Here is a 26,564-nt window from a genome sequence, read left to right as displayed (position 1 = left end):
CAAAGCATCCGATCAGTTGAGGGAGTGTGTGTAGGTTCTCTGGCGTCTTTCTTTTCCAGGTTTAAAATCCACTTCTTTTCACTTTGAAAATATTCTCTGAATGAGTTCCGCACTCTTTTTGTCTTTTCTTGCTTTATTATTTGACACACAGGGGAAATCACAGGACGGTGGCGGTAATAGGCATCAATTCATACATTTGTCTGCTGGTAATGGACTTTTTATGAAAGCAAGTCGTTCTCAGGTGATTCTTTTGTCTTTAAAAGAAACACAATGACTACAAGACACACTGATATGAAGTCTACTGATTTATTTCCATTTTCAGAGTAATTTGTTTTCTAGATCTATTATATTAGGAGGGATAATATCTGTGCATATGAGGCTGCTCAAATTCCATTACACAAAATTTGTCAAATATTAGTTTATCAGGATCTCAAGACATTTCATTGACAAAACTTGGAAAAACTGCTTTCTGGAGGAACTGAAACTGAGCCTTTTAAATTGATTACCAGGACATTAAAGAACATATGTACAACAGCTTAACAAGAGGACAAATCCAATATATGTGGAGGTTAAATACTAGCTAAAATAGCATCAGAATGCATGATACAAAAACTGTGCCTCATTCAACTGAGGTTTCTCTACAAAAATACATCTAATAACAGCTTCTGTTTTTCTCTAATTTACACAGTTTAATCATAATTATAAATAAAACCTATCGTTCATACAGAACATATGGTTTCAACCCCTTGTGATACAGAGCTACAGGGAGAGGACACGTTTCTGTACGAGTGCTGTCACACTAGCTAAATATGATTCTGCCTTCTTTCTGCGCTGTAAGTCGAAGAAGTCGTGAGCTTCGTGTTGCTACCTGTTCATAAACACCTCAAGAAGCAAAAGGTGTAATTATGTCACCCTGGGCTCCATACCGTCACCATGGCGACATGCCCAACATACAGGAGATCCACTGGGGAGAAGTGGTTACCCACTGACGACCTCTGGGAACAACTGGGCTGCAGCTGTAATGCTCAAACAGTGTGTCTGCTGGGATCAAGACATTTTTCAGTGAAAAACCTCCAATCCACCCATAAAATCTGCTTCTTGTGGTTCAGTTGTCATGTATATCTTTATTTGTTTTTGTTTGTTTGTTTGTCACTGCCGTCTGCACCAGAATAATCTGTAGTCACTGAGGTGGATAGGCGCTGCCAGTTATGCCCCAAAGCCATCGCAGCCAGATGTTCGACTTCAGAGCAGGGAGCGAAACGTCTGAGAAAAACAGTGTGTTACTAAGTGTGGGAGTTACTCTGCACTGCCCTCATCGTTACTCATACCTCTGAAAGTCTGGGCATCACGCTGTCAACAGCGGCTCTCTGGATGGATTTAAAAAGATGCAGTCACGTTTTCTTAATTATGCTGCGTTTAATGGACAAAGTAGGGGGTGTTGAGAGTGAAATTTTGAACAAAGCAGGGCAGATCTACACTTATTCACATGTGGCTTTGTCCTAACCCTCAGCTTTAGAGAGGAAAAACCCACCCTGAGGAGCTGTTCTCATAGGAAAGTGCAGCTGGGATGAAACACTTTGAACTTCCTGCATATGGATTTACTTGTATAGCTGGTCCACTTTAAAGGTCAGTCCACCTTAAGAGAGCCTGATCAGCTGCCAACGGGGACCAGGTGTAGCTCATTTGCGCTCCTCTATATATACCAGGCCAACCCTCAGGCTGTCAAGACACTGTCCCTCATCTTGGTGGCAAGTTAATTTGCAGTATTTGTTTGAGCTGCTTTTGTCCCTGTTATTTAATACTTTGGGGCTCTGAGTGAGGATTGGAGGGTTGACTGATTGCTTCAGTGTTTGAGTCCAGATTTTTACTAGACTGCCTCCTCCTGCCCTCAGTGAGAGCCCATTTTGTGATCTGGTGGTTTTGCTCATTGTGGAATTATTTCTTTTCCTTGTTGCAAAGGTTTTATCCCCATGTATTTCTGTGCTACTTCTTTTTTTTTTACATGGGTTTTCCTTGATAGCAGTAAATGTCTGTATCTCCCATCTGCCCACCCTATTGCTTGTTCTAGGTCAGAACTTGATCTGGGAAGGGGGGTGGGATCGTGGGACTGTTCAAACCAGGGTCTAGCACACAGATTAACCACTCCCTCTATTGCAGTAAAGTGTTTGCACCTTGCACTCGATCTTTAGTTTTGTGTAATCAATGACAAACCACACATCCTCCTTCAGATTGAGCTGTTAGGATAGAAAATACCCCTTGCAACGAAAGATTGACGAGGGTTTCTTTATCCCAAATGCAACTAATACATTGAACAAGCTGCAGTAAACTTAAATATGAGAGTCCAAGCTGTGACCCATTGGTATGAATGATCTTTGGTCTGTCTCGGTTTGTCCTCCTAACATTGTTTTACGTGGTTTTTATTAGCATAATTGTCCTCATACCTTGTTTTAGTGTTCGGATTTTCTTAGTCAGTCGAGTAAATCGTTATTTAACTTTGGACACCTTGTCTCCGTCTCCATCTCCTTCATGTTGCCTGGGTTGAAGCGAATGTCCTAGATGGTTAAATCCTCATCCCCCATCATATGAATTGAGAAGATGCTGAGATACTTGTGGGGTTAATTTCTTGTGGAAAACTGACCTATCCAACTTCCAGCAAACAACCAGTGAATGACAACGGGTGGTTGGAGCTTTAATAAAATTACAAAGGTTGTTTTGTGATCACTGCTCACCTGGGGACATGACCTTATTGAATGCAGGTGTGTCACATGATCAGCTGAATCAGTATGTTTTGGCTTTTGTTTTCCCAGATGAGTCACTAAATGTAAAGTTATCGGCCATGTTAGGGTATTTTTAGCCCAGCGGCAATTGGGCAAGGTGGTAGAAAATCAACAGTCTAAAACGTCAAGAGTAAAGGTCACATGCTGGAGTCAATCCCTCAAAATCAAAGAGCAAAAGCTTATTTCTAAACGGAACATTTTGCAGTGTCATACAGTCATACAGAGAGAAATCCGCTGCAGAAGAGGCTGAAATTTCATTTACACACTAGTGACAGCACCAGTAGGCCTGTGTGCAGTAGAATTCAAGCTGTATCCCAGTTCCATACTACACACTATTAGTATACAGTAGTATCCTATAGTAATTTTCATAATATTTTTTGCAGGCTGGGAACACAAGGCTAGCCCTGCAGTCACACCAGATAAGTAAAAAATAAGACAGAATTAGATATTTGCAGTGGTTCAGTGAAGTGGAGGCATTTATTTCTGAACATATCAGATTTTATTTAGATGTAACTTTTGTGGCATTAGCCTCGTAGTTGTGTAGTTCTTTTAGCCTCATAGCTGTCAGAAAGTCTTGATATCTCTGGTATCATGCAAGAATGGAACATATGTTGTTACTGAATGCTAACAAAATGGATCGGACAGGATCTTGTTTCAACCGTTTAGAAAAACTGATTGAACCCTCTACTGGGACTTCCTGATCTGGGCTAACGTAACAGAGGCTAGCTTAAAAGGTCATCTGGGTCATTAATAACCTTGAGCTGAGAGTGACGTGCTCACATCGGTCACACTGAAAGTCATTCAGGGAAAGAAGAAAATCACCAACTGAAGTAGAAGCTCTCAGGGGAAATAAATGTAAATTTGAACAAGAAAAAAAAATCCTGCATTTATTAGTACAGATTGAAGATATCTGAGAGTGTACTATGATGGATTCGTCTTTTAAAGTCATAAACCATAGTTTAAAATTTCCAACATGCTTTAAACCAAGCAAATCAGTGGCTTAAAATGCAAAACAGGAGCATCGACTGATTTCTACCGAGGGAAACGAGCGCAGCTGTGTATCCCCACCACGATTCTGCTGGCTGCGCACCTGAGGCTCATTTTGAGCAGGACTGCGACTGATGAAGATAATTAGCCATCATTTTTTCAGATGTGAGAATCAGTGCTTGAAGTGTACAGACGGGTGATGAAGTTGTCGGAGGTTTGGCTTTAAGTAAGATTAGTTTTGTTTTCCTAAGTGTTCCTGATATTGTCATCCCTCGCATTTCATTCTCGCTTCGAGTGTGCAGGTAATGACACATGAAAGCTGCTTCACCTCGTGACTTTTCCTCAGAAAGTGTTAAAGGTCCTTTCATGAGTCTATTCCTTTGCTTCTTTTTTGGTTTTTAGAACAACATCTGTAAGGGTAGGATTGCAGGATGCGGTGGAGGGTACAGAGACGGGTGGTGACTCTGCAAGGGGTGAAACGCCGTTGCTAAGGGATACAGACCAGGGGCATCCAGGAGAGGGATGGGAGATGAGGCATAGAAAGATGGAGGCAGAGGTGGTGGTGGTGGAGGAGGAGGAGGAGGAGGAGGTGGTGGTGGAGGAACAGGAGTTGGATTAAGAGTGAGAGGCGAGAGATGTGCGGAGAAAGAGGGGAGAAGATGAGGATATGAGTGGACAGGGAGGTGTGAGGGAGGTGGGAGGAGGGAGAGGTGATGCTGGATGATGGTGTGATGGAAGGAGAAAGAGGAGGAGGAAGAGGAGAGGGAAGGCGGGAGGAGGAGAGGAGCGTGGAGAGGGATGCAATGTGGAGGGAGGGCACGAGGAAAACAGGGCCTCTTCTCTGGGTACAGATGTTCAAAATCTATCTCCTTCCTTCTCTCTCTGCCGTCTTTTTCTCTCTCCTTTCTCCTCACCCACTCATTCTCCCACTCCTCTTGCTTCTCCTTCACCTTTTTGCTCTCCATCTGCTCCTCCTCCTTTCTCTCCCTCTCAGCATCTCTTCCCTCCTCTCTCTGCTCTGTACGACCGCTCAGGAGTGCGACAGCTTCCGCTGCATTTGTGGCGCTGCTCTTATCAACAACACTCGCACAGTGATTACAATCAGCGACACGATTACTGTCAAAGTAATCACTCTGACCACTGTCAGTATCATCACAGCCGTTTGCAATGCTTTGATCAATACCGCTGTGAGCTTTGAAATCAATTACCGGATCAGAGAGGTTGCTTTCCTGCTGAATGTGACACTGTTGTTTGGTTTTATCCTCCTCACTGGGGCCACTTTTCTTATTTATGTGGTTGTCACATGTGTCTTCGGTTCTACAGTTACGGCAGCCGACGCTCTTATCTGCGCTGTGAAACTTTGAAGCTGTAGTTCTCCCACTAAAATCAGTCATATTGTTACTGGAATCAGAGTCAATGGACATTTTTTCACCCTCTCTTTGCTTGTGTTGACAGTGGTCAAGAAGTGTATCGTTCGAGTCTTTCTGGAGTAAATCCACAGTTGTGTCCGTGGTGTTACAGGTAAGATTGTCACCATGCACACAAGCAGGAGCAGGATCCTCATATTTGCTGAAGCTCGGATTGTGTTTGTCACGCGTAAGATTGTCATGTGTTGTCATGTGTTTTTTATCCCTGTTATGTGTCTCATTACACTGGCTGCGGTGACTTGCTGCATTACTGTCACTGAAAGGTTTCTCGGTCCAGCTCTTCCTCTTGTCCTCGCCTCCAGAGGAGTCACGGATAAAATGGCTGTTGCTGCCTTTGCTGTCACCACAGCAGCAGGACTTATTCGGTTTGTCAGTCGTGTTACAACTGAATGTGTACTCACTGTTATTTATGTTATGACACACACAGTGTTTAGTCCTGCAAAGGAAGTGGCAGTCAGTGTTTTTCTCTGAATCACTCTCAGCTGTGTTGTAACTGAGGCAGTTGTCCAAAAGTGTCCCCGTCTTGTTGAGTTTAAGCGCCTTTGTGGAGTTCTGCATAAGAGAGGCCTTATCCACGACGAGGCTATTGGTCAACTCAACACAAGCTCTTTCCTGTCTCAAAGCACAGGTGACTCTCCTCGCTTGTCTCCTTCCCCTTTTCCGTTTTTTCCGCGGTGTTTCCCCAGCCTCCGGCGATTCCCTCTTCCTCTTGCTGGACGCTGTCTTCGACATCACTTCCTTTGAAACAGCATCACCAGGGAGGGTCATATTTGCACAGGCTGGTCTAACTCTCGGCTGTGTTTCCGTCTGTTGTGCAGAGCAGTGTGGGGCTAAGCCTAACGCTGGATTGCTGCGTCCTGCAGGTATTGTTTGTCTTTGACTACATGCTGTTTCTCTAAAGGGAGCAGGGACAAGGCTAATCGCTGGTCTGCATGCTGTTTCCTTGCGAGGTGTTGGAACAAGACAAATCTCTTGCTTGCACGCTGCATCTCGACAGGGAAAAGAAACACCGCTAATCATGAGGTTACACATGTTTTCTTTAGCATCCTGAACAGCTCTTATCTCTGTCTTCCTCAGATTCCTCTGCCCCTCATCTCTCCGCCCTTCCTCCTTCATTGCTTGTGTATTTTTGTGCATCTCCCCCGTCTCTCTGTCATTCGGAGCCAGGTCGGGTGTAATTGCAGGACAGCATGGCATCTGTATAACAGACCCAGGGACGGGGCTAATCACTGAGTAACATGCAGCACCCCTGCAGAGGAGCTTTCCGAGCCCCTGGCCCCACCCGGAGGCTGATTGCTGGGATTGATGCTGGCTGGCCTCCCTTTTCACCTGCAGACACAGCTGGTTACACCGATTACACCGATTCACGGGAAGATTACTTAATAGCTCTCCTCTCTTCTTGTCATTTCTACCTGCCCTCTCTCGCTCTGTCTGATCTCCTCTTATCCATCTCTCTTCTGCCCTCGTTCTCTTTTCTCTGTCTCCTGCCAGCTGATGTGCTGCAAGATTACTTAATAGCCCAGATTCTCTCCTCTCCTCTTTCTCCGTGCCCTCTCGTTTCAACCTCTCTTCTCCTCTCCCTTCAAACATCTGATTCTCAGAAAGACTATTTATTAGCCTTCTTCCCCTTTCTGAATCTTTTCTATCTGTCTCTTCTCCTCTTTTCCTCCTCCCCCTCTTCCTCATTCCTCTCCTCACCCCTCCCCTCCTCTTCCTCCTCCTCCGCCTCCCTGGTTTTTGAAGGCTGAGCATCGGTGCGAGGTGGCATTCTGTGGAAACGGGAACAAATTTTAAAGCGCTTTCATCACGGCAGCTGCAGTCTGGAACTGCGTCACTGGCACTACAATGGGCTACAAGTTCCACAGGATTTCCTTCCTGTCCTCCTTCATCCTCTTCTTCCCTTTCATCTATCTTCCCTTCCCTTCCTCCCTCTATAACTTCCTGCCTCTGTTGGCAGTCAGGTTGTTTGATCACAGGCGGCTTTATTCGCTCCCTACCTTCCTCCAGCCATCCTTTCTTTTCCTCAACCCCTTCCTTTGCCCTGTTATGTGCTCTGAAGTCGTACAGTAGAGGGTTGACACTGTAGGAGATGGAGGGCGATGTCCTGGTGTAGCTGACCATCTCAGATGGCCAGAGAAGAACCCTGCTACCGTCTCGGCTCAGGACACGACAGAACGGCTCTTTGGGACGACCTGGAGGTAAAGAAGCTGGTTCTTTGGCCCAGTTTGATGGAGAGGAGCTTGATTCTTTGGGCTGTGTTTGGATTGAAGACTCTTTGATCTCATTTAAAATACCAGAAATTGATTTCTGATGCTGACTATCAGCGGGACAAATCAAATCTTTCAATTCTTGGGTCTGGTTTAACTCCGGATTGTCTACATTGTCCTGGGTTTCAGCACTGCTGTCTCCTCGTACCAAATCTGTAGTCACAACTGTGCTTACACTTTCAGAACTGGTATGATCTGGTATCCCACTGTTTAAATAAAGATGAGCTTCAGCCCCACTTTCACTGTTGACTTGGGCTCCAGTCCCATTGTCATTACATAAGGAGAGCTGGGCTCCATTCCCACTGATACCAGAGTCCCCAACTCTGATCCTATTGCGATTACATAAAGAAATCTGGGCTCCAGTCCCAGAGATTCTTTCAGTTCCCCTCTCAGTAGACATATTGGCCCCATCCTCAGAATGCTGGGTTGCAGTTTTACTGTCCACACTGCACTGGTTTCCAGTGTCCCAGTGATCCACACCGACACTGTCCACATCTGCAGATACTGGAGATTTGAGCCGCTGATCAGCGACTCTCTCCGCCAGATCTTTGGCTCTTTCTTGCACCATCTCACCGTCTTGCTTCTCCGACAAGCCAGAGCCTTGCCCAGCTTGGATGAAGACGGCAGCTGTTTGGTGGAGGAGGACACAACTCCTTTTGGGCAGCGAGAAGGACACGGGACGGACTCTGCCCAGGACGGACTGGAAGTCTGTGGATACCACTGGTCCACACATTGCTCTGCTACTGTTGATGCTGGTGTTAGAAATGATGGCGGTGGTGTTGGTTTTCTTGCTGAGGCTGGCCATGGCGGTTTTGTTGAAAATGGAGCCATTAGCGGTGGTGTCAGTGGCAGTTGGGATGTTATTAGAAATAACAGGGTTGTGTAAATAATGACGAGCCCAAGGGATGTTGTTAAAGTGGCTGGTTTTGGTAGAAGTGTTGATATTTGTGTCGTCAGTGTTGGCACTGGGCGTAATGGCTGCGCCTGTCAGGTCGTTGTAGTCCATTTGGGTCTTGTTGAGGATGCAGGATTCAGCAGCAGTAGTTGCAGTGTTGTTGGAGTCCATTTGGCCGTACGCCCATTGTGTGTTGCTCAGGAGTCTGGTTTCCAGTGCAGGGTCCAGGGGAAGGAAGGGCTGGATCAGTGGAGTTTGAGGCTCTAGATGGAGGAAGAGCAAAAAGGATTACAACATCTGACACTGGTTACATTTACATGCAAAACATAACAGGATTATGTGCCCAACCTGACTGCAGAGAAAGGACGACACATGCAAAAGAAAAGCATTCATTTTTGAAATTCCGCATACAGTAAGCTCCTTATGCATTTATTCAGCGTTCTGGCTCCTCACCATTACTCTTTTGTTGCTTTTAACACATCTGAATGTGATTTATGGGTGTAGGATGGACTTAAGAAAAAACATAAGCACAGAGATGAATGTGTGGCTCTCGTAGCAATCGGGAAAAAATGTAAGATTAAGGGTTTTATTCGAACATGTAATATCCATTTTTATATATTCATTTTGGAGCACAACATGCTGCCAGACATTCAGCTACCTATACACGAGTGTGGCAGATAATTCAGACCATTATTTCCTGAGTGAAGGTTTTAAGATGACTCATAACTTTAAAAGTCATCCGTAATGTGCCTTCCTCTAACACCAGAAACCCGTTTTGTTAAATATTTTAGGTTGTGAAGAGAAGCCTACAAATGAATTATTACTCTTCCAATACTAAAAGTGAAAATAAATTTAGCTTCTGCAGAGGGTCGACTTTAAATGCAGTTGTCGAACTTTTCCTTCACTTTCAGCTTTAAGATGAGAGAATAAAAGTGTTTTGAATGTGCAGCTGATATGTTTTCAGAAAACACAGGGGGCTCTATTTTCGACTCCGCCGATGGCGTGGCGCAAAGTCAGGTCTGCTGCGCCGATGGGGCGTGGCGGCGCAGACTTTGGTATTTTGGTGCACTGCGCTGCCGGCGCATCTCCTCCTCCTTCTCATCTCAGTCCCACCCAGCGGCGCAACTCGGAAAGAGGGAGGGGAGAAGGCGTGGAGTGGGTTTGACACAGCCAAGTCAAATTTTCACCAATCACAGCAGCTCCTCGCCTCACCTTTAAGAACGCCGCTGGCGAGGCGCATGGCAAGTTTCCAGGATGACTGAGACCCCACAGGAAAGTGTCCGACGCCCAAACTTGTCCCAGGAGGAGACTGACGTCACTCATGTGTCATGACATGCGTTTGTATTACTTTGCACACCCGTTTGTATATACTGTTTATTTTTTCTCAGTATATATGGTTTTATATTCTGTTCCATATTTTGTGGTATATTTTGCTTATATATATATATTCTCAATATAAATATTTAGTTTTTATATTTGCTTTTTATATATATAGTTCTCTCTCTTTTCTTTCTTTTCTAATTTTATTCTAATTCTATTCTTGTAGGAGCACTGCAACGAAAACAGTTTTCCCTGGGGGATAAATAAAGGATTTCTGATTCTGCTTCTGGTGTCTAAATATGAGGTCCTTAGATGGTAAATCCTCGGCCTCCTCCTCATCCTCCTCAAAGCAATAATATACTCCATCTTTGTAGATAACGTTAAGCATTACAATGATAACATTTGTATTTGGAATGAAATGACGTCACGTGGGTAACAGCGGACAGCGATCATCACTTACGTTTTTTCCACATGTCTGTCTCTCTCTGTCTCTCAGTGCTCTGAGACAGATGCAGTATATCTGCTCTGTAGGATGTCACGGCTGTTTCTGGTTGGCACAGCGACGTTAACTAATTATTGACCGCAGTGTGCGTTCGATGACTGACCGAGCACTGCTGAAATCACCGTTAAAACCACGCTGCCGTCTTGTTGACGGTGTGGTATATGGCGTCATCAACCACGTTTTCAGTGGATAGCCGTTATCACCTAGCAGCCACCCATCCAGAGGGGTGCCCCCCCTGAAAGACTGTAGGGATGCGAGAATTCGCCACAATGAACGAGTCACCAGGCAATTTGAGTCACAGATCACCAGACATCCCTGTGTCACCTGTGTACATTCGGTCAGGTTGAGTGACCATTACGCGTGCCGAACGCGCTTGCGATGTGGTCAGATGAGATACTGATCAAAATATAGAAATCTAGGTCTGACTGTATGTGCTGACTCAGACAGTTGCATTGAATCGTGGCTGTTGCTAATTATTGATCGCAGTGAAATGCCAGACACTGTGGAAACCTGACTGTGAGGTGTTGGTGAGGTGAGCGCACGACTCGGCCGGTTTACGAAAGTCCAGCGCAGCCTGCACCGCGCCGGGGGCGGAGTCGAAAATGGAGCCCAGGGTGACAAATGACACAGATATGTTGTCGCCAAATTTCATGTTATGCTTTCTCTATGTATAAAAAATGAATGTATTTTGCACCCTTAAATGCACCTGAAGGGAGCAGAGTCTGAACAAATTCAGACTGAATGACAAATTTAACTGGAAAATATGGTTCTCAGTCTTATAATTATATATTCACAGGCTGACCTTTATATACATTTTCCAGTTTATTAGACTAACTAAAACTAATGCAGTCCAATAGAAAAACCCCGTAATAAATCATATTGTAATGTTCAGAGATTTCTAATATTTGTAATATTAAGTCTATCGTCATTGATACGAATGGTGTGGAGAAAATACTGGCTGCAGTAGTTTAAGCAAAGGTATACTTAATAAATAAACCACTGAAGTATAAATAAAGGTGGAGTGGAAAAAGTGCATTGGAGCTCTGCAACAATAAATGTGACCCTAGGTGTCACGGCAAAATCTTCACCTGTCCTTGAGAAAGAGAAGATGTTGGAAACTTGGTGAGGTACAAAAGTGACCAGTTTCACTTTTGGTCATGAGAACTGGGAAATAAGTTAACAAAGAAAAACTGGATTCATGCTTAATGCAAAGCTGTAAAGGTAGTCAGTTGACAGAAGATACTGATGGCAGAGTACGGGTTGTTGGATTTTACCAGCCGATAGCACCACGTCAGCTTTAGAGAAGTGAATCATACATGACAAGGTTCTTCTTTTATTAGTCCTCATACAGCCTGTGTTTGCATTCTGCCTTTCATTTAACCCAGACCCTAGAAAGCAAGGGAAGGTTTGTCCTGCCTCATTTCAAACGAGATGCTTCTACTGCTGCTACATCTGCTATCGTCATGCTTACCTTCTAATTCTGATTGCGACAGAGAAACTACAAAAAAAGGTGCGTACCATGGCGTGCAGAGGGGTTTTCAGTGTTGATGGCTTCGGTAAGGAAAAGAAGATGACTGAGCCGTTTCTTTCTTTCTGTCTTAATGTTGTCTGTTGTCTGAGGTGCTCGTCAACGATGCCATAGCCTACAGCAGCTACATGCAGGCTCTGAAGCTACGTCCAAATCCTGTAAAGTTTTTCACCACTGGAGAGGTGGCCTTTTCATAAAACTGGGCTGTCTATATGGTAAAAAGGTGCAAATGTTTTTGAAATTGGTGCTACATGACCTTTTTTCATTTTGATAAAAAGGTGGAAAACCCACAGCCAGAATACACTGCACCTCACCTGTAAGTCAGGTGGTGCTTCATTTTGGCTCGTCCAGATTCAAGCAGACATAAAATGGCACCTTGTCACAAGCTTCCTTATTAACTTGCAGCTAAACAATTCACTAAAATGTGTCTGAAAACATTTGAGGGGAGTGTGACGACCCTCCCTGTTTGCTTTCTCTCTCTCTCTGACATCAGCAGGGTCGTCAGTGGCTCTTGGAGGCTGTGGGCCTACAACCCTCCCCTGGAGCTCAGTTGCTGGTCCTCCCCCCTGCCTGCGACAGCTCCTGGTTTTTGTTTGAGCTTTTTGTTTCTTTATTCTACCTCACAACACACACACATACTTCCACATGCATACGTTCACTTACACCACTGATCTTACAGACCACACACGCCATGAGTAGATTAGGTTGTTTTTTTATGTTATCTTTCTTAAAATAAATACTTTGTTTAATTGGCTTTTTGTTTGCATCTCCCTCTTTTGTCGTGGCCGTGCAGCCCGGTTCCTGACAGGGAGGAACAGGTAGTACAGTAACACAATCTTGATTTGTGTTTGATCTGCCTGGTATGACCATGTGAGCTGTGTTTAGTGAGTCTGTGGAAGTGCAATCTGTAACCGACAAAAGTTCAGTTCATTTGCATTTACAACCCACTGATATTATCACGTTTAGTCCTCCATAAAATGCTAGTATAAAAAACCAATATTATATAATATAATATTTCAATTCTACGGCAAAAAGAAAAAACACCTACATACACAAATTAGGATGATTTCTGCCTTTTTAATTCACCACCTGCACCTATACTGATACAGAAAAAGTCACTGAACACATGTAATCATCTTCAAAATAATGGTGGAGGATCAGTTGATTTTCCATTGTTTCATCTGTGTAGCCTTTTAGAAAAGCCACTTTATTTGTTTAATTAGCGGAGATCGTATGGCTTCAACATGTGGTATCGAAAAGGTTTTGAAGTATCGACACTTTTGACTGCTACTGCCCATATTCTAATAAAGTTTCTCTTTAACACACACTGAGGGAGAGTGGAGACAGCAGACGCTCGTCCTGTCAAACCACGCTGCATGTGATTTGTGCAGCAGTTATACTCCAGCACGGCAGGTTTTGTCATTTTGGTCGCCGTCGCTGAAGTGATACAATAGCTTTCTTGATTCTGGGACTCAAAGGTCAGCGCTGTCAAGACGCTTTGCAATTGGTCAATAGCAGGAATTCTTATGACAGAGTTCCCCAAAGTCGAACAAAGTTGTAGTATAGCTGATTCAATGCAGCCAATTGCTGCGATTCCACTGAAATCAACTGATTTCAGTCTGCTGGTGTGACCGAGTGCCCATGCAGAGCACATTCCATGCAGATTGTAATTGCCCAGGACATGTTCCGGTTTTGTTGTGTACCACTTTCTCCCTAAAGAATAACTTCTCATTCATGTGCATTTTACATCTCATGCTAAGATGTGAGAGCTGTTCACATCCACATCTAAAGTGGGCTGTTAATGAAGGCTTTTCGGTGTTTCTGCAGCAGACCACGCTCTGTTTAATCCCTCAATATCAAGAGTGATATCCCCATCACCAAAACCAAACACATGCTCATAAACTATTTAAGCTGCAGAGTGCATGCCTTTTAAGCAGATAAGAGCGCTTACTTGTTCCCAGTGTGGTGCTGCTTGTGCGGATGTCGGCCCAGTTGTGCACAAACTCTGGTCTGGTCTGGTTTGCTGGTTCCACTGCCACTGTGGTGGACCGGAACATGGGACCAGAACCTGGAGCACTGAAAAGGGGAAGAGGAGAGGAGGGGAGAAGAGGAGAGGATGAAAGGACAGAAAAAAGAGGAGAGAGAAAAAAGGGGTAAGGAAAGGATGAGAGGACTGATCCTCAGTCCGGAGCTGCTCAGCCCCTCCGCTGTTTCAGGGACATCACACAGCATGAGGTTGAGGACATCACTGGGAAGATGAGGCCCTCCACCTGTGCCCTGGACCCCTTTCCCTCAGCCCTGATAAAAAGTCATTCCTCTGCAATAAGTCCCATGATCACCAAAATCATCAACCACTCCCTCCAGTCTGGCCTTGTCCCCTCCTCTCTGAATACTGCTGTCATCAAGCCACTACTCAAAAAGCCCAGTCTTGACCCCGAAGATCCAGCCAACTACCGCCCCATCTCCAACCTGCCTCTCCTTTCTAAGGTGTGGGAAAAGGTAGTTTATGCTCAACTCCACAACCAAGTCAAATCAAACAGTCTGTACGAGAAGTTCCAGTCCGGTTTTCGCTCTGGTCACAGTACTGAAACGGCTTTGGTCAGGGTCACCAATGATCTACTGATGACGGCTGATGCTGGCTCTCCATCACTGCTCATCCTTCTCGACCTCACTGCAGCATTTGACACCGTGGACCACCGCATTCTTCTACACCGTCTTTACTCCACCATCAGACTCTTTGCCTCTGCTTTGGTCTGGTTCACATCCTATCTCAGACAGAATGAGTATGTGTCCCTGGGAGGTGCTAAATCAGACATGCACCTGTGGTGTTCCACAAGGATCAGTCCTTGGCCCCTTCCTCTTCACTCTGTACATGCTACCCCTTGGTCGTGTCATCAGCCAGCATGGAATATCTTTTGTTTGTTTGTTCTGCATATAGGTCCGTAGACCTATACGCAGCTAAGCTCTGCGCTAATTTTACTCTGATGTTGTTTTTTTAAGGTCTTTGAGGTCATTTATTTCAAATTACATTTATTATTATTATTATTATTATTATTATTATTATTATTTAATAAAAAGGAGAGGAGACAGAAAAAGGAAATAAGGATGCCAAAATAAGAAGGAGAACAAAGGAGAAAAGGGTAAAATGATGATTGGACAGGAATGAAGTAGGAGAGAAGAGGATGAAAGGGAACAAATGAAAAAGGGAGTGTGTGGGGGAGAAGGAAAGGAAGAGAAGAAAAGGGTAGAGGATGAAAGGAAAGAGAAAGTGAGGACAAGAGGAAAGTGGGAATAGAAGAAAACAAAAAGGAAAGGAGAAGGAAAAGAAGGATAAGGAAGAGAAGGAAACAAACAAGGAGACAGTGATGAAGAGAATGTGAGGAAAGGATAAAGGATGAGTAGAAAGGAATGGGGAGAGGAGAATGAAAGGGAACAGATGAGAAGGAGAGCAAAGGATGGATGAAAGGAATGAGTGAATGCACAAGGGGAAGAAGAGGAAACAACAGAAATAAAGGGGAGCACAGGGGAGAGTTAAAAGTAAAGGAATAAAGAGGCAAGGAAAGGAAGACAGGAAGAGGAGAGGAAACAAGGAGACGAGCGGTGAGAAGGGCGAGAGCAGAGCAGAGCTGAAAATCAATTTAGCCGTTCTCCTCCTCTCTCGTCCTTTGTGCCGGGAGCCAAACTGCATTGTTGCATATCTGAAAATGCCAGTGACTGATGCATGACTGTCCGTGCAGCGAGTATGTTCAGCACTGCTAACCCTAACCCCACCCTAACAACAACCCCACCCTAACAACAACCCCAACCCAAACAACAACCCCACCCTAACAACAACCCCACCCTAACAACAACCCCACCCTAACAACAACCCCACCCTAACAACAACCCCAACCCTAACAACAACCCCACCCTAACAACAACCCCAACCCTAACAACAACCCCAACCCTAACAACAACCCCACCCTAACAACAACCCCAACCCTAACAACAACCCCACCCTAACAACAACCCCAACCCAAACAACAACCCCACCCTAACAACAACCCCAACCCTAACAACAACCCCAACCCAAACAACAACCCCACCCTAACAACAACCCCACCCTAACAACAACCCCAACCCTAACAACAACCCCACCCTAACAACAACCCCACCCTAACAACAACCCCAACCCTAACAACAACCCCAACCCAAACAACAACCCCACCCTAACAACAACCCCACCCTAACAACAACCCCAACCCTAACAACAACCCCACCCTAACAACAACCCCACCCTAACAACAACCCCAACCCAAACAACAACCCCACCCTAACAACCCCACCCTAACAACAACCCCACCCTAACAACAACCCCACCCTAACAACAACCCCAACCCTAACAACAACCCCACCCTAACAACAACCCCACCCTAACAACAACCCCACCCAAACAACAACCCCACCCAAACAACAACCCCACCCTAACAACAACCCCAACCCAAACAACAACCCCACCCTAACAACAACCCCACCCTAACAACAACCCCAACCCAAACAACAACCCCACCCTAACAACAACCCCACCCAAACAACAACAACCCCACCCTAACAACAACCCCACCCTAACAACAACCCCACCCTAACCCGCTGCACGACGCCATCGGTCAGAAAGAGGTTGTAGCTGTGCTGATTGTCCCCATTGAGCACAGCCAGATGCATCTGATGGGTTGCTGTGCCAACGCTCATTGTAACCAGGAAGCTGGTTACTGATCTGTGTTTTATTTTTACTCGTGCACAACACGGTGAAACAAACTCATCAGTCAGCACATCGAGTGTTGTTGAATCCACGTGGGCCCACGGTTGGCTCAGCGGTCAGCCAGCAGACCTAAATTCAAATTCTAACTTTCATGCATGAAAGTGGTGGATGTTTGATCGTGGCTCCAGGGACTATTTTCTGGCGGAGACCTACGTTCTTTTCTGCGTGGGCGTCTTCAGGTTTTTGACTCGCAGCTCTGAGCTCAAATTTTGCATTCATGTGCTATCGTACATATATTTTCAGAAACCAAATTTTGTTTGGTAGCTCGCCAGATGTACTCTCATCATAACATGTTTTGTGCGAGAAGCAGCCAAATCCTCATCGTCTGTTTCCAGACCTCTGTTTGTTTATCATTTGTCTTACAGGTTTTTCTTTTCTTTTCTTTTCTTTTCTTTTCTTTTCTTTTCTTTTCTTTTCTTTTCTTTTCTTTTCTTTTTTTGAAGACAAACAGCACATGACTGCAGCCCACTTGAAAGTCCCAGATGTCGGAGCTTCCCACCAGCAACACACACAGATTTTTCAGCCACATTGACAGACAGCTGTAAAGTAACTTTGACAAACATAAACACAGCAGGACGTTCTGTGTGATGAATTACCCATCTGAGCAGAATTTGCAATGCTGATAGTACACAAATGTCTTAATAAAGTATCTTTTGGAAACTCAAAGGCCTTTTTTACTTGAAAGACTTGAAAATCAAACATGGCTGAATTTCATTTAGCTGCTTCAGATTCAGGGTCCAGGTATTGTTCTGGAAAAAGCCTGACGGTTATTCTAAAGTTGAAGTTGAATTATTCATGTTTTCACCATTAACATGAAACCAGGACTCCCAGCATCAGGACATCAACAGGGTGGCAAAAGCCTGAGCCACAACAACTAATTTCACCTGCAGCATCATAAATGGTCATGAACACAGAGAGCGCAGAAACATCCAGCAGATAAAAAGCAATATTAGCTTTAATTCAGACGCATGTTTCAGGTCACCTGATGAATTTAAGTGGAATATTGTTGTGTAAAAAAAGTATAATATTGTATTTTTAGCTCTGTTTCGGTCACCACCAACTCCCGAGAAACACACCTGTCTCTCTTCAGCTGCTCGACATCTAAACCTGAATTATTAAAAGATGAATACTATAGTATAGTCAGTACGGTGCTTTCAGAGGAGAGGTGGGTGTCACTCACCACTCTCCCGCCCTCCTCTCTTCATGCTTGTGGAGCCTCCTCAGCGCTCTCTCCTCCCTCTTCTCCTCCCTGCGTCTCCTCTTCCTCCTGCAGGCCAGCGCTCTGTAAAACTCCCTCTGTTTCAGCTCCTTGAGGCGCTGGAGGACAAGCACATGGATTGTGGTTATTGTTAGTACTCCTTGTCTTGGTGTAAGTTTTATTTTAAAGGAGTAAGATGTGTAAGATTTAGTGGCATCTAGTGGTGACGATACAGATTGCAATCAACTGAACGCCCCCCGCCTCACTCTCCCCTACAGTGGCTGCGAAAACGTGAAAGACGCCCTCTAGAGTCAGTGTTTGAATCAGAATCACAATCAGAATCAGAATCAGGAAAGCTTTTATTGCCAAGTACGGTTTTACACATACGAGGAAGTTGCTTTGGTTTGTCCTTTGTGGGCTACAGTAGCAATATGCTGGACTCTCTGTAGACATAAGGAGCTCATTCTAAGGTAACAAAAGCACAATCAATCTGACTTTCAGACGATTAACACTAATGAAAACATAATTGTGAATATTATATTACATTTCTGCCAATAGATCTCCTTAAATCCTGCACACTGGAGCTCTAAACAGGAGAATGAAGAGGTCAAGAGGGTAAAACAGTGAAATGATGTGTGTCTCAATTTAGCTGATCATTCAGCATTTAGTCTCTGCGTCTGTGTGTGAGTTTATCTTTCAGCTCTGCAATTATTTATCTGCTCTGTGTAAGTATAACACTGTGTGTGTGTGTGTGTGTGTGTGTGTGTGTGTGTGTGTGTGTGTGTGTGTGTGTGTGTGTGTGTGTGTGTGTGTGTGTGTGTGTGTGGTTCTTTGTGTGTGTTTATGTGTGCTTACTAAGTCAGCCAGTGTCAGCTTTAGTAGAGTCCAGACCAGCTTAATTCACTTACTGAGCTCTGTCTGCAAGCTGTCTGCAAGCCGGAGATACTGATACTGTGTGTGTGTGTGTGTGTGTGTGTGTGTGTGTGTGTGTGTGTGTGTGTGTGTGTGTGTGTGTGTGTGTGTGTGTGTGTGCGCGTGTGTGTGTGTGTGTGTGTGTGTGTGTGTGTGTGTGTGTGTGTGTGTGTGTGTGCGCATGTGTGTGTGTCACAAATAATATTAATAATGTACCGCTGGGTTTATATCACAGACAGACAGACAGACAGACACAAACATGGAGGGACAAAGAGACAGACAGGAAGAAGACAGGTGAAGTATTGTTTTAAAGCTTGCAGCATTTCTTAGAAGGTGGACGTCCAGTGTGAGGGTGAAGGGAAAATGACTTCAATCCAATGAAAAACAACAAAGAACTGAGAGTTCAAACAACTCCACGGCTAAAAATGGACATTTTGAGCTTCTTCCAGTGTTTCTAATCACAGTTAAGTCATTTACAGGATGTATAGAATTACAAATAATGTTTTTAATGTTGCTGGCTATTCCATGAAAATGAAATGGATTTAGGGAAACTATATTCCTTTTTTGGTTGTGTAAGCATTCTGTGCTGTGCATTGGGTCGTGTCTAATAACTGGTCGGAGAAAATAACACCTGATGTTAAGCTACAGTGAAGTAACAGCTGCAGGGCCTTTCAGGGAGGTCTTTAAAATGTCATTCTGTGAGAATAATTGATTAACACATGACTCGCTGATCACATTGATACTTGGAAGTCTGAACAGTTTCTCTCGCTTCAGTTTCTCCTGTTGTAAAATCACATTTATCACGAGGCTGGAAAACGGCGATCTTAAGGCTGCATCGCCACAAAATAAACAGTATTTAAGGTTTGATTAAGAATGTCAGCAAGATAATTCACTGCAAGCCATGCAGTTAGACGTGCTGCACAATGCTAATGTATTTATTTGAATATTGGATACTACACTGTGTCATTTGGGAATTGCTTCAGCAGCACTCATAGTTTTGTTTGTTGAGATACTGAATATTTCAAAATTGAAATGAATTAAAATGAAGTTTAGAAATGTGCCTTGCTGTGTAAAATAATAAATCAGTCATATTGGCAAACAACATAAACAATGTTTTACTTGTAGATTACATCTTTCACATGCCCACCGCATCATTTCACCCTCTGCTATCTCTACCATGTACAACGCATGGTCTGAAATCTCAAGTCCTCTATAAATACCAGCTAACACGAGGGAAATGGTGTATGCATGGTGTTTGTGCATGAGCATGAATTGCTATTGTTTGCCAAAGTTGTATTAATTGTTGACATAATGTTAAATGGTCAGATGCAAACTCACTCTACTTTCCCCAGTAGAGTCCAAACATGGCAAATATGGTAAATTTGAGTTTTTCTGTTGTGCAGATTGATACAAAGGATGACTCGGTGGACTCAGGGTGGCGCCCATGTTAAAAAATATCTAAAAAGTGTCCTGCTGGATTCCTCTATAGTAAATAAAACACAATGAATGCCCTTTCTGGTGCCTTCCAGTGGAGAAAATGTACCACAGAGGGTGCCGTTTTAATTTTTTTCACGCCTGCCCCTCAGACAGCTTGAGTCCGCCACCGGAAAGGACAGTCCTTTAGTATATGAGGACCGTAACACTTGCTACTTAATTTGGATTAAACAATCTTTTGGAGATCAAAGAGCTAACTGTGTATAAAAGATGAACTCAGTACTTTACCCTCAGCTCTTTCCATCAGAGCTGAATGCAGAGCTAACACAACAAACAGTGTCGTGTCACCTTCACCTGCACTGTATAAATTATATCTTCGCATCGAAACCATACAGCTTCTTTAAGATGCATAACGCAGGCTAAACTGTGCAGAGCTCTTTTTCTCAGTCTGACTGCTTGCATCTGTCACAGCAGCACATCAAGTGCTGGTGACGTAGCCTCTCTGCAAACCACTTCATTTCCAGAAGACAGACCGTGACTGACCGTGAACCAAAAGACGGGCAGCTTAGCTCTGTGTGTGCAGAGCTGGAGAATATTACTGCCAGAAAATCCATTTCCTGCAAGTGTTGCAGTCTCGAACAATATGCCCTAAATGCTCTGCATCCTCAAGTAAACCTAATAACTCTGACACACAGCTAACTGTGAAAAATATTAGGCCTCTTTCATCGCTCGCAAGTGAACAAATGATAATTGCAGCAAATACATTCCTCCCAGCACATATAATTTTGTAAACACCCAAACAGCTGCAAGTTCTCAGACTTGCCCTCCTCCACATCCCACGATGGAAGAACAAACTCTTTTTACAGCAGAAATGATGAGAGAAGAAAACGAGTATCACAGACACATGACAAGTCCCTCCATTTCTTAGGAGAGCTGGGTGAATTATTGATAACCTGTGTGTTATTACGTAATCAGAGAATGTGTGACTGTCATTACTATTTTTTATAATGATAGTTTTACTCATTTTAGAATTCAGTTAAATATTCAAGTTCTAGAAAGAGTACCCTCAAGTGCCAAAGAGAAAAATCTTCATAACAATCAGCATCCGGACAGACTTCTTCAGCCAGGTGCACATAAAACACACTGATTGTCCCTTCAGTAAATGTACAGGTTGGTGATATGAATAAAACTGTCTATCATGATCAGTGTGACTCTTTGTTAAGGTTTCTACACATGATATAAAATGGTGATAAATGAAATCAATTGAGGAACTGTTAATGGACATTACAGGAATGTCCTATCAAACAGCTGACAAATCACATTCTCCATCACATTGATGCTGAGTGAAAATCCAATATTGCCACGAAGCAGTTCTGCTTTTTGATTTGCAGCACTGTCCATCACAATGATAATAATAATAATAATAATAATAATAATAATAATAATAATAATAATAATAATAATAATAATAATACAGATACTTTGTTATGATACAGGGGTTTTCAGAGTTGGACACTGTGAACACGCTTCAGTGACACACAGACGTGAAAATATTCAGATTTTGTTACTTATTATTTCTATTTTGGTAAAAATAAATAAATAAAAAATCATTGAATTAGCTATTAGCAGCTGGTGTTTGTAATGTACCCACAGATGTGCAGAAAGCTCTCACTTTATGACTCTGACACTGAAGGTAATTGAGATATGTTGTGATTCTCAGGCAGCTTCTGGACTTATGAGGAGCATCTTTATTTTCTAAGCAGAGTCAATCATATCTTTGGAAATTAATCTAAAAATGTGTGTATTATTTCTGTGTATTCTGCAAATCAGTATTGATATTGATAAAAACTACTATTATGGGTTATTGGCCAAACTGCTAGCTAACTAGCATGTATCTGTCCCTTTCACTTCATTCACTTCTTTCAAGTTTTGTCAGTTACACATCTGAAAATATCATTGCTCATTATTCACTGACCATGAGTGACCACCTCCTTAATAAATACGTCCCAGCACTGTGCACCAGTACACATTTTAAAAAATGCAGCTCTCAGCTGTGCTCGTTAGTGTTCACATGCCATGAAACCAGTTGTTGGAGTTCGCAGAAATCACGAAAGCTGATATGAGTTTGTGTGATCTGTGTGGACCACAGTTTGTGCAACAGAAAGCAGAGCAGAGAGCTCGCTGTGGCCCTGGGACGATCAGGAGTGTTCGAGGTGTGGTGTGTCGGGATAAAGCAGACCTCTGGGTGCCTCGTTAAGGTGCTGTGGCTCACCTGCTTGTGGTGGTGGTCGTAGGAGTTGATGTGGTTGTCGTACTGTTGGTGTCTCACGTACTGCTTGTCGCACAGCTCGCAGTAAAAACTGGAGTCTCCTTCCTCCTGCACAGAGAGAGAGAGACAGGAAGGAAAGGAAGGAGAGGGAAAGGAAGTTAGTGTAAAGGAAATCTCACTTCTTATATTGATTGTCTTTCTGATGATCTTGAGAATCATTATGCCATTAACAAGATGAATGGCTCTATGTTTTTACCCACATCTGTTTAAAGTAATGGTTTAACCCAGATCTTATATCCTCATGCAGCCCAGAGGTTTTGTTTTCTGCTGTACTGATAGAAATAAAAGAGGAGCACAACTCAGAAAATACTCAGCAAACAGAAGACAAAGTGGAAGAAAACTCAAGCTGAGCAGAATCTCCATGCTGAAGGAAAAAAAGAGAACAAAGAGATGATAGGACAGGAAGGTCACTCGGACGAGTCGACTTCTTTATCCGGTTTTCTTTCATTTTCTTTTATCTTTTTTTATGAAACTGAAAACACTGAGCTCAGGATTTAAGGTGCAGACTGCTTAATCTGACTGCAACTGAAAAATCACTAAAACATCTTTTTAGAAAGCAAAAAGTTTTTAATCTCCAGTCAGTCTTCTATTTGGACATTGAGTTTCATTGCTGTGTGAAGGACAAGAATTATTTCTGCGTAGATACAGAAGACGCAGGGTGGTTCGACAGACTCCTACAGACAGCCCGCTCTTACTCCCAAGCATCAAATGACGTAGTATAAAGAGACAGGAGAGAGGTCGGGGTGCTTGGACAGATCAGGAACAGGAGTTTGAAACACTTAACCGAGCAGCTTTGGTGGCTAAACCAAACCAAAGAGAACCAGTTTCACAATGTTAACCACGTGACTCTGGTACGAGGGTGGTCCAGTTCCATGATGGTCCAGTGTGTCTGTTGCTGGTACTCTCCAACAGTCATAACTGTCATTCAGGGAGTCCCTGGCAATCAATCTATGCAATTGTTTGGGTATGAGCATGTGTTGGCACACGTCCTCATGTGTTATTACTGTTTTTTTTCATTTCATTCAATAGTTATGAGCTCATAGTTCCAAAACATCACAGATGTTACTGATTGGTTGTGTTAGCCAACGAGTTCCAAAAACAAACAAACAAAAAAAATGCAATTCATCCTTATTTGAAACCGGTTTCAAAATGTCCTAAAGAAGCACTTTAGCTAGCTGGGGGCTGCGACCCAAAAAACACAGGACAGAGCTGCTAACGTTAGCGGACGAGGACAATCCTGCACACAGTGGGGAAATACAACCGATGGACCTGCTGGACATGAACCAGGCCTGTTTTTTAATGTACATAAGCTAAAGTAGTTAGCTAGTGATGTGCTCCTTGCCTCTGGAGTAACCGTTGGTGCTACACTGTGCTGTAGGTAGGAAGCTAATTAGCAGGGCATGCTAACGTTTGCAGATGAATACACTTTCTAAACCTCTCCTCATGTGTAAATGAAAATCATGAATTCAGACTCAGGGATGGCTGTAAAAACCAAATAAAAACAAAGTGTGTGTGTGTGTGTGTGTGTGTGTGTGTGTGTGTGTGTGTGTGTGTGTGTGTGTGTGTGTGCGCGCGCACATGCACGTGTGCAAAACATCCCAGTGTGTAGGTGGAGTGTTGACTTACAGTCACAGTAAAATATATTTATGTGGAATGTATATTCATCATACTCAAGCTTTTAATTTGTTACCTGTCATACTGTGTGTGTGTGTGTGTGTGTGTGTGTGTGTGTGTGTGTGTGTGTGTGTGTGTGTGTGTGTTCGTGTTCTTACAGAGTTTGTCATGTGGAGTGATGCTGTCTCTATTGCTTCCGATCGCTAATGGGCCCTTCAATCACAACTATTGATCAGCCATCTGAGTGTCTGAGTGAACACACACACACACACACACACACACACACAGAAACATACACACAAACACACACATTTCTTTGAAGCCACATCCATCCGTAGCTTTTAATACAGCAGTTTATCTTAACCCCACACAGACATTCACAGATGTAGTAATGCAGGATTTTACTTTTAGGCTTCTACACACACACACACACACACACACACACACACACACACACACACACACACACACACCATCTCCATTAATGGAAGATTGATTTATCTTTAAAAGTAGGGAACATTCAATCTGTGACATGACCTTCAGTGGAGGTCTGGGTGCTGTGTGTGTGTGTGTGTGTGTGTGTGTGTGTGTGTGTGTGTGTGTGTGTGTGTGTGTGTGTGTGCTCGCATGCGTCACAGTTTGCCTAAGTTGGAAATTTCCAACTTTTTTGTCTCTTGAAATCGCTGAAGCTTCCTGAAGTCTGCAGCCATTAGGAGGCAGAGCGAGGCAGAGGAGGGACACCAGAGACAGAGAGACAGACCCAGAGAGACAGACCCCCAGCACTTCAGACTGAAAATGTGACAGAGGACAGACGGAGACAAACAGAAAGACAGTGACAAAAGCAGAAGGGAAACACAGACAACCTTGTTTCATCCCTCATGGTAGCAGAGCAGCCGCCATCCTCGACCATTACCGCAGGGATCGCCTTCAGTAAACATTAGCTCCTCAGACCAGTGATTACTGCAGCTACCGTAATGCCATTAAGTAACGAATTTATGTTACATTATTCTATTACACAACGAAACATTACATTTGCATTATTTAATCAAAGACGGCATTGGTTTGCATTATGTCATTAAAGATGTCGTTGGCTTGCATTAGCCCGCTGAAGATGGCTTTTGATGCCCATTAAACATGGCTTGCTGCATAGCTTGGAAATTGCTGCTCAGTGAACTCAAATTAAAACACATTACAGTTCAGCTCAGCTTTTGGTGCATCGCAGCAAAACAGACGACGCATTGTCCTCGTTGCCATGCGAAGAGCTCTTTGCTTTTTTGAACCGAAGCCGAGGGAGATTGCCTGACCCATAGTGAGAGTGAATTTTTCAAAACCCGCAGGCGCCTGGTCGGAAAAAGCCAGACTACGTCTTACATTTCAGTTTTTAGCTCAAGATTAAAGCCTGCTGAAAACAACAGCAACTCAAATAAACTATTAAACTTAACTATTGAAAGTCCAGGTGTGATACTGTGATAAAAAACCTGATTCTGGCAGCTAAAATAGATTTTGGTGGTGAGTTGATTCAGCAATAAACTGAAAGAAAACGAATCAACAACAGTTTTGACAAATCAGGTCTGCATTTTGGTAATTCATCGAGCAAATCTGCCATCCTTTGCTGCTTCCAGCTGCTCATGTGTTGCTTTTACCACTTTCACACTGTTGTAAAGTGAACACATCTCGGTTCTGGATTGTTGGTTGGACCAAGCAAGCAAATTGAAGATATTGCTGGGAGCTTGCAATCATTATTTTTTGCATTCTTCTGACATTTTACAGACTAGAAGATGAAATACTTAAAAAAACTGACAGATGAATTAAATGTCAATATATATTTGTTAGTTCCAGCCCTAATTTGACATAAGGGGTCGAACTCCACCATGCATAACAAGCTTGGTTGATTTTAGAGTGTTGTTGCTGTACGATATTCGCCCGTATTGCACTGCACAAAGGAAATGGATGAGCTGCTCAAAGCTGGAAGAAAATAGAATAAATTGTGGGAGGTGGTGAAACAAATCCAGAAATGTCAGAAAAAAATGTATTGAATGTTGAGAAATACTGAATCAACTGCTAAAACTACAACATTTACTGCACTATGTGCTTCAACCTGTAAAGAATCTGCATGGACTGTGGATTTGGGACAGGTTGACAGTTGTTCAATGAGCTGTGACATGTTGTCAGATGCAGAACGGTGACAGTTCTGCAAGAGCACGCAGCTTTAGAAAGCATTCATTTCTAAGTATTCAGACACGATGTGGCCCCGTTCTTCTCGGCTGTTTGTACTGTAGACGTATGTCTATGCTGCACTGTAAGTCAGGAAGCCAGCTGCTAAATACTTTTAGAATAGAGCTAAAAACCTGTTCTTCAGTTCAAGCCTTTAACAAGCAATTTACATGACTTTACATGACATTTGGGCCGAGCAAATTCCTTTTAGCCTGTTTAGAATACAATGAAATGATGGTAAGCTGGTAAAAATAAGATTTATGTTGAAACCGTTACTGGTTACAAAAACACATCTGCAGCCAGTAACCAAAACCTGATTAAATGATAACATTACTCTCATCACTCAGTCCCAGTGACGTCGT

The 26,564-nt window shown here is 43.5% G+C and overlaps 1 protein-coding gene across 2 annotated transcripts in view; it reads right to left on the bottom strand.

Annotated features, from left to right (window-relative positions):
• Positions 1-26,564, bottom strand: part of LOC139341288 (uncharacterized) — a 209,831-nt gene that overhangs the window by 136,807 nt on the left and 46,460 nt on the right. Inside the window, exons 2-5 of one of the 2 annotated variants that reach the window (XR_011602998.1) lie at positions 22,318-22,422; positions 17,682-17,818; positions 13,655-13,779; positions 2,730-8,616 (exon numbers count right to left, since the gene is read on the bottom strand). Coding sequence is in view for 1 of the 2 variants with exons in the window: in XM_070977720.1 (XP_070833821.1) it covers positions 4,163-8,616; positions 13,655-13,779; positions 17,682-17,818; positions 22,318-22,422 (4,821 nt within the window). In the remaining variant the exon portion in view is untranslated. Of the gene's footprint in view, positions 1-115; positions 8,617-13,654; positions 13,780-17,681; positions 17,819-22,317; positions 22,423-26,564 lie in introns of those variants that run through there. The other variant, XM_070977720.1, reaches the window with a different exon arrangement.

This window comes from Chaetodon trifascialis, chromosome 13, assembly GCF_039877785.1.
Source record: "Chaetodon trifascialis isolate fChaTrf1 chromosome 13, fChaTrf1.hap1, whole genome shotgun sequence".
Lineage (NCBI taxonomy): Eukaryota > Metazoa > Chordata > Actinopteri > Chaetodontiformes > Chaetodontidae > Chaetodon > Chaetodon trifascialis.
The sequence above is the reverse complement of the archived record's forward strand: the minus strand, read 5'-3'. Positions and strand labels throughout refer to the sequence as shown.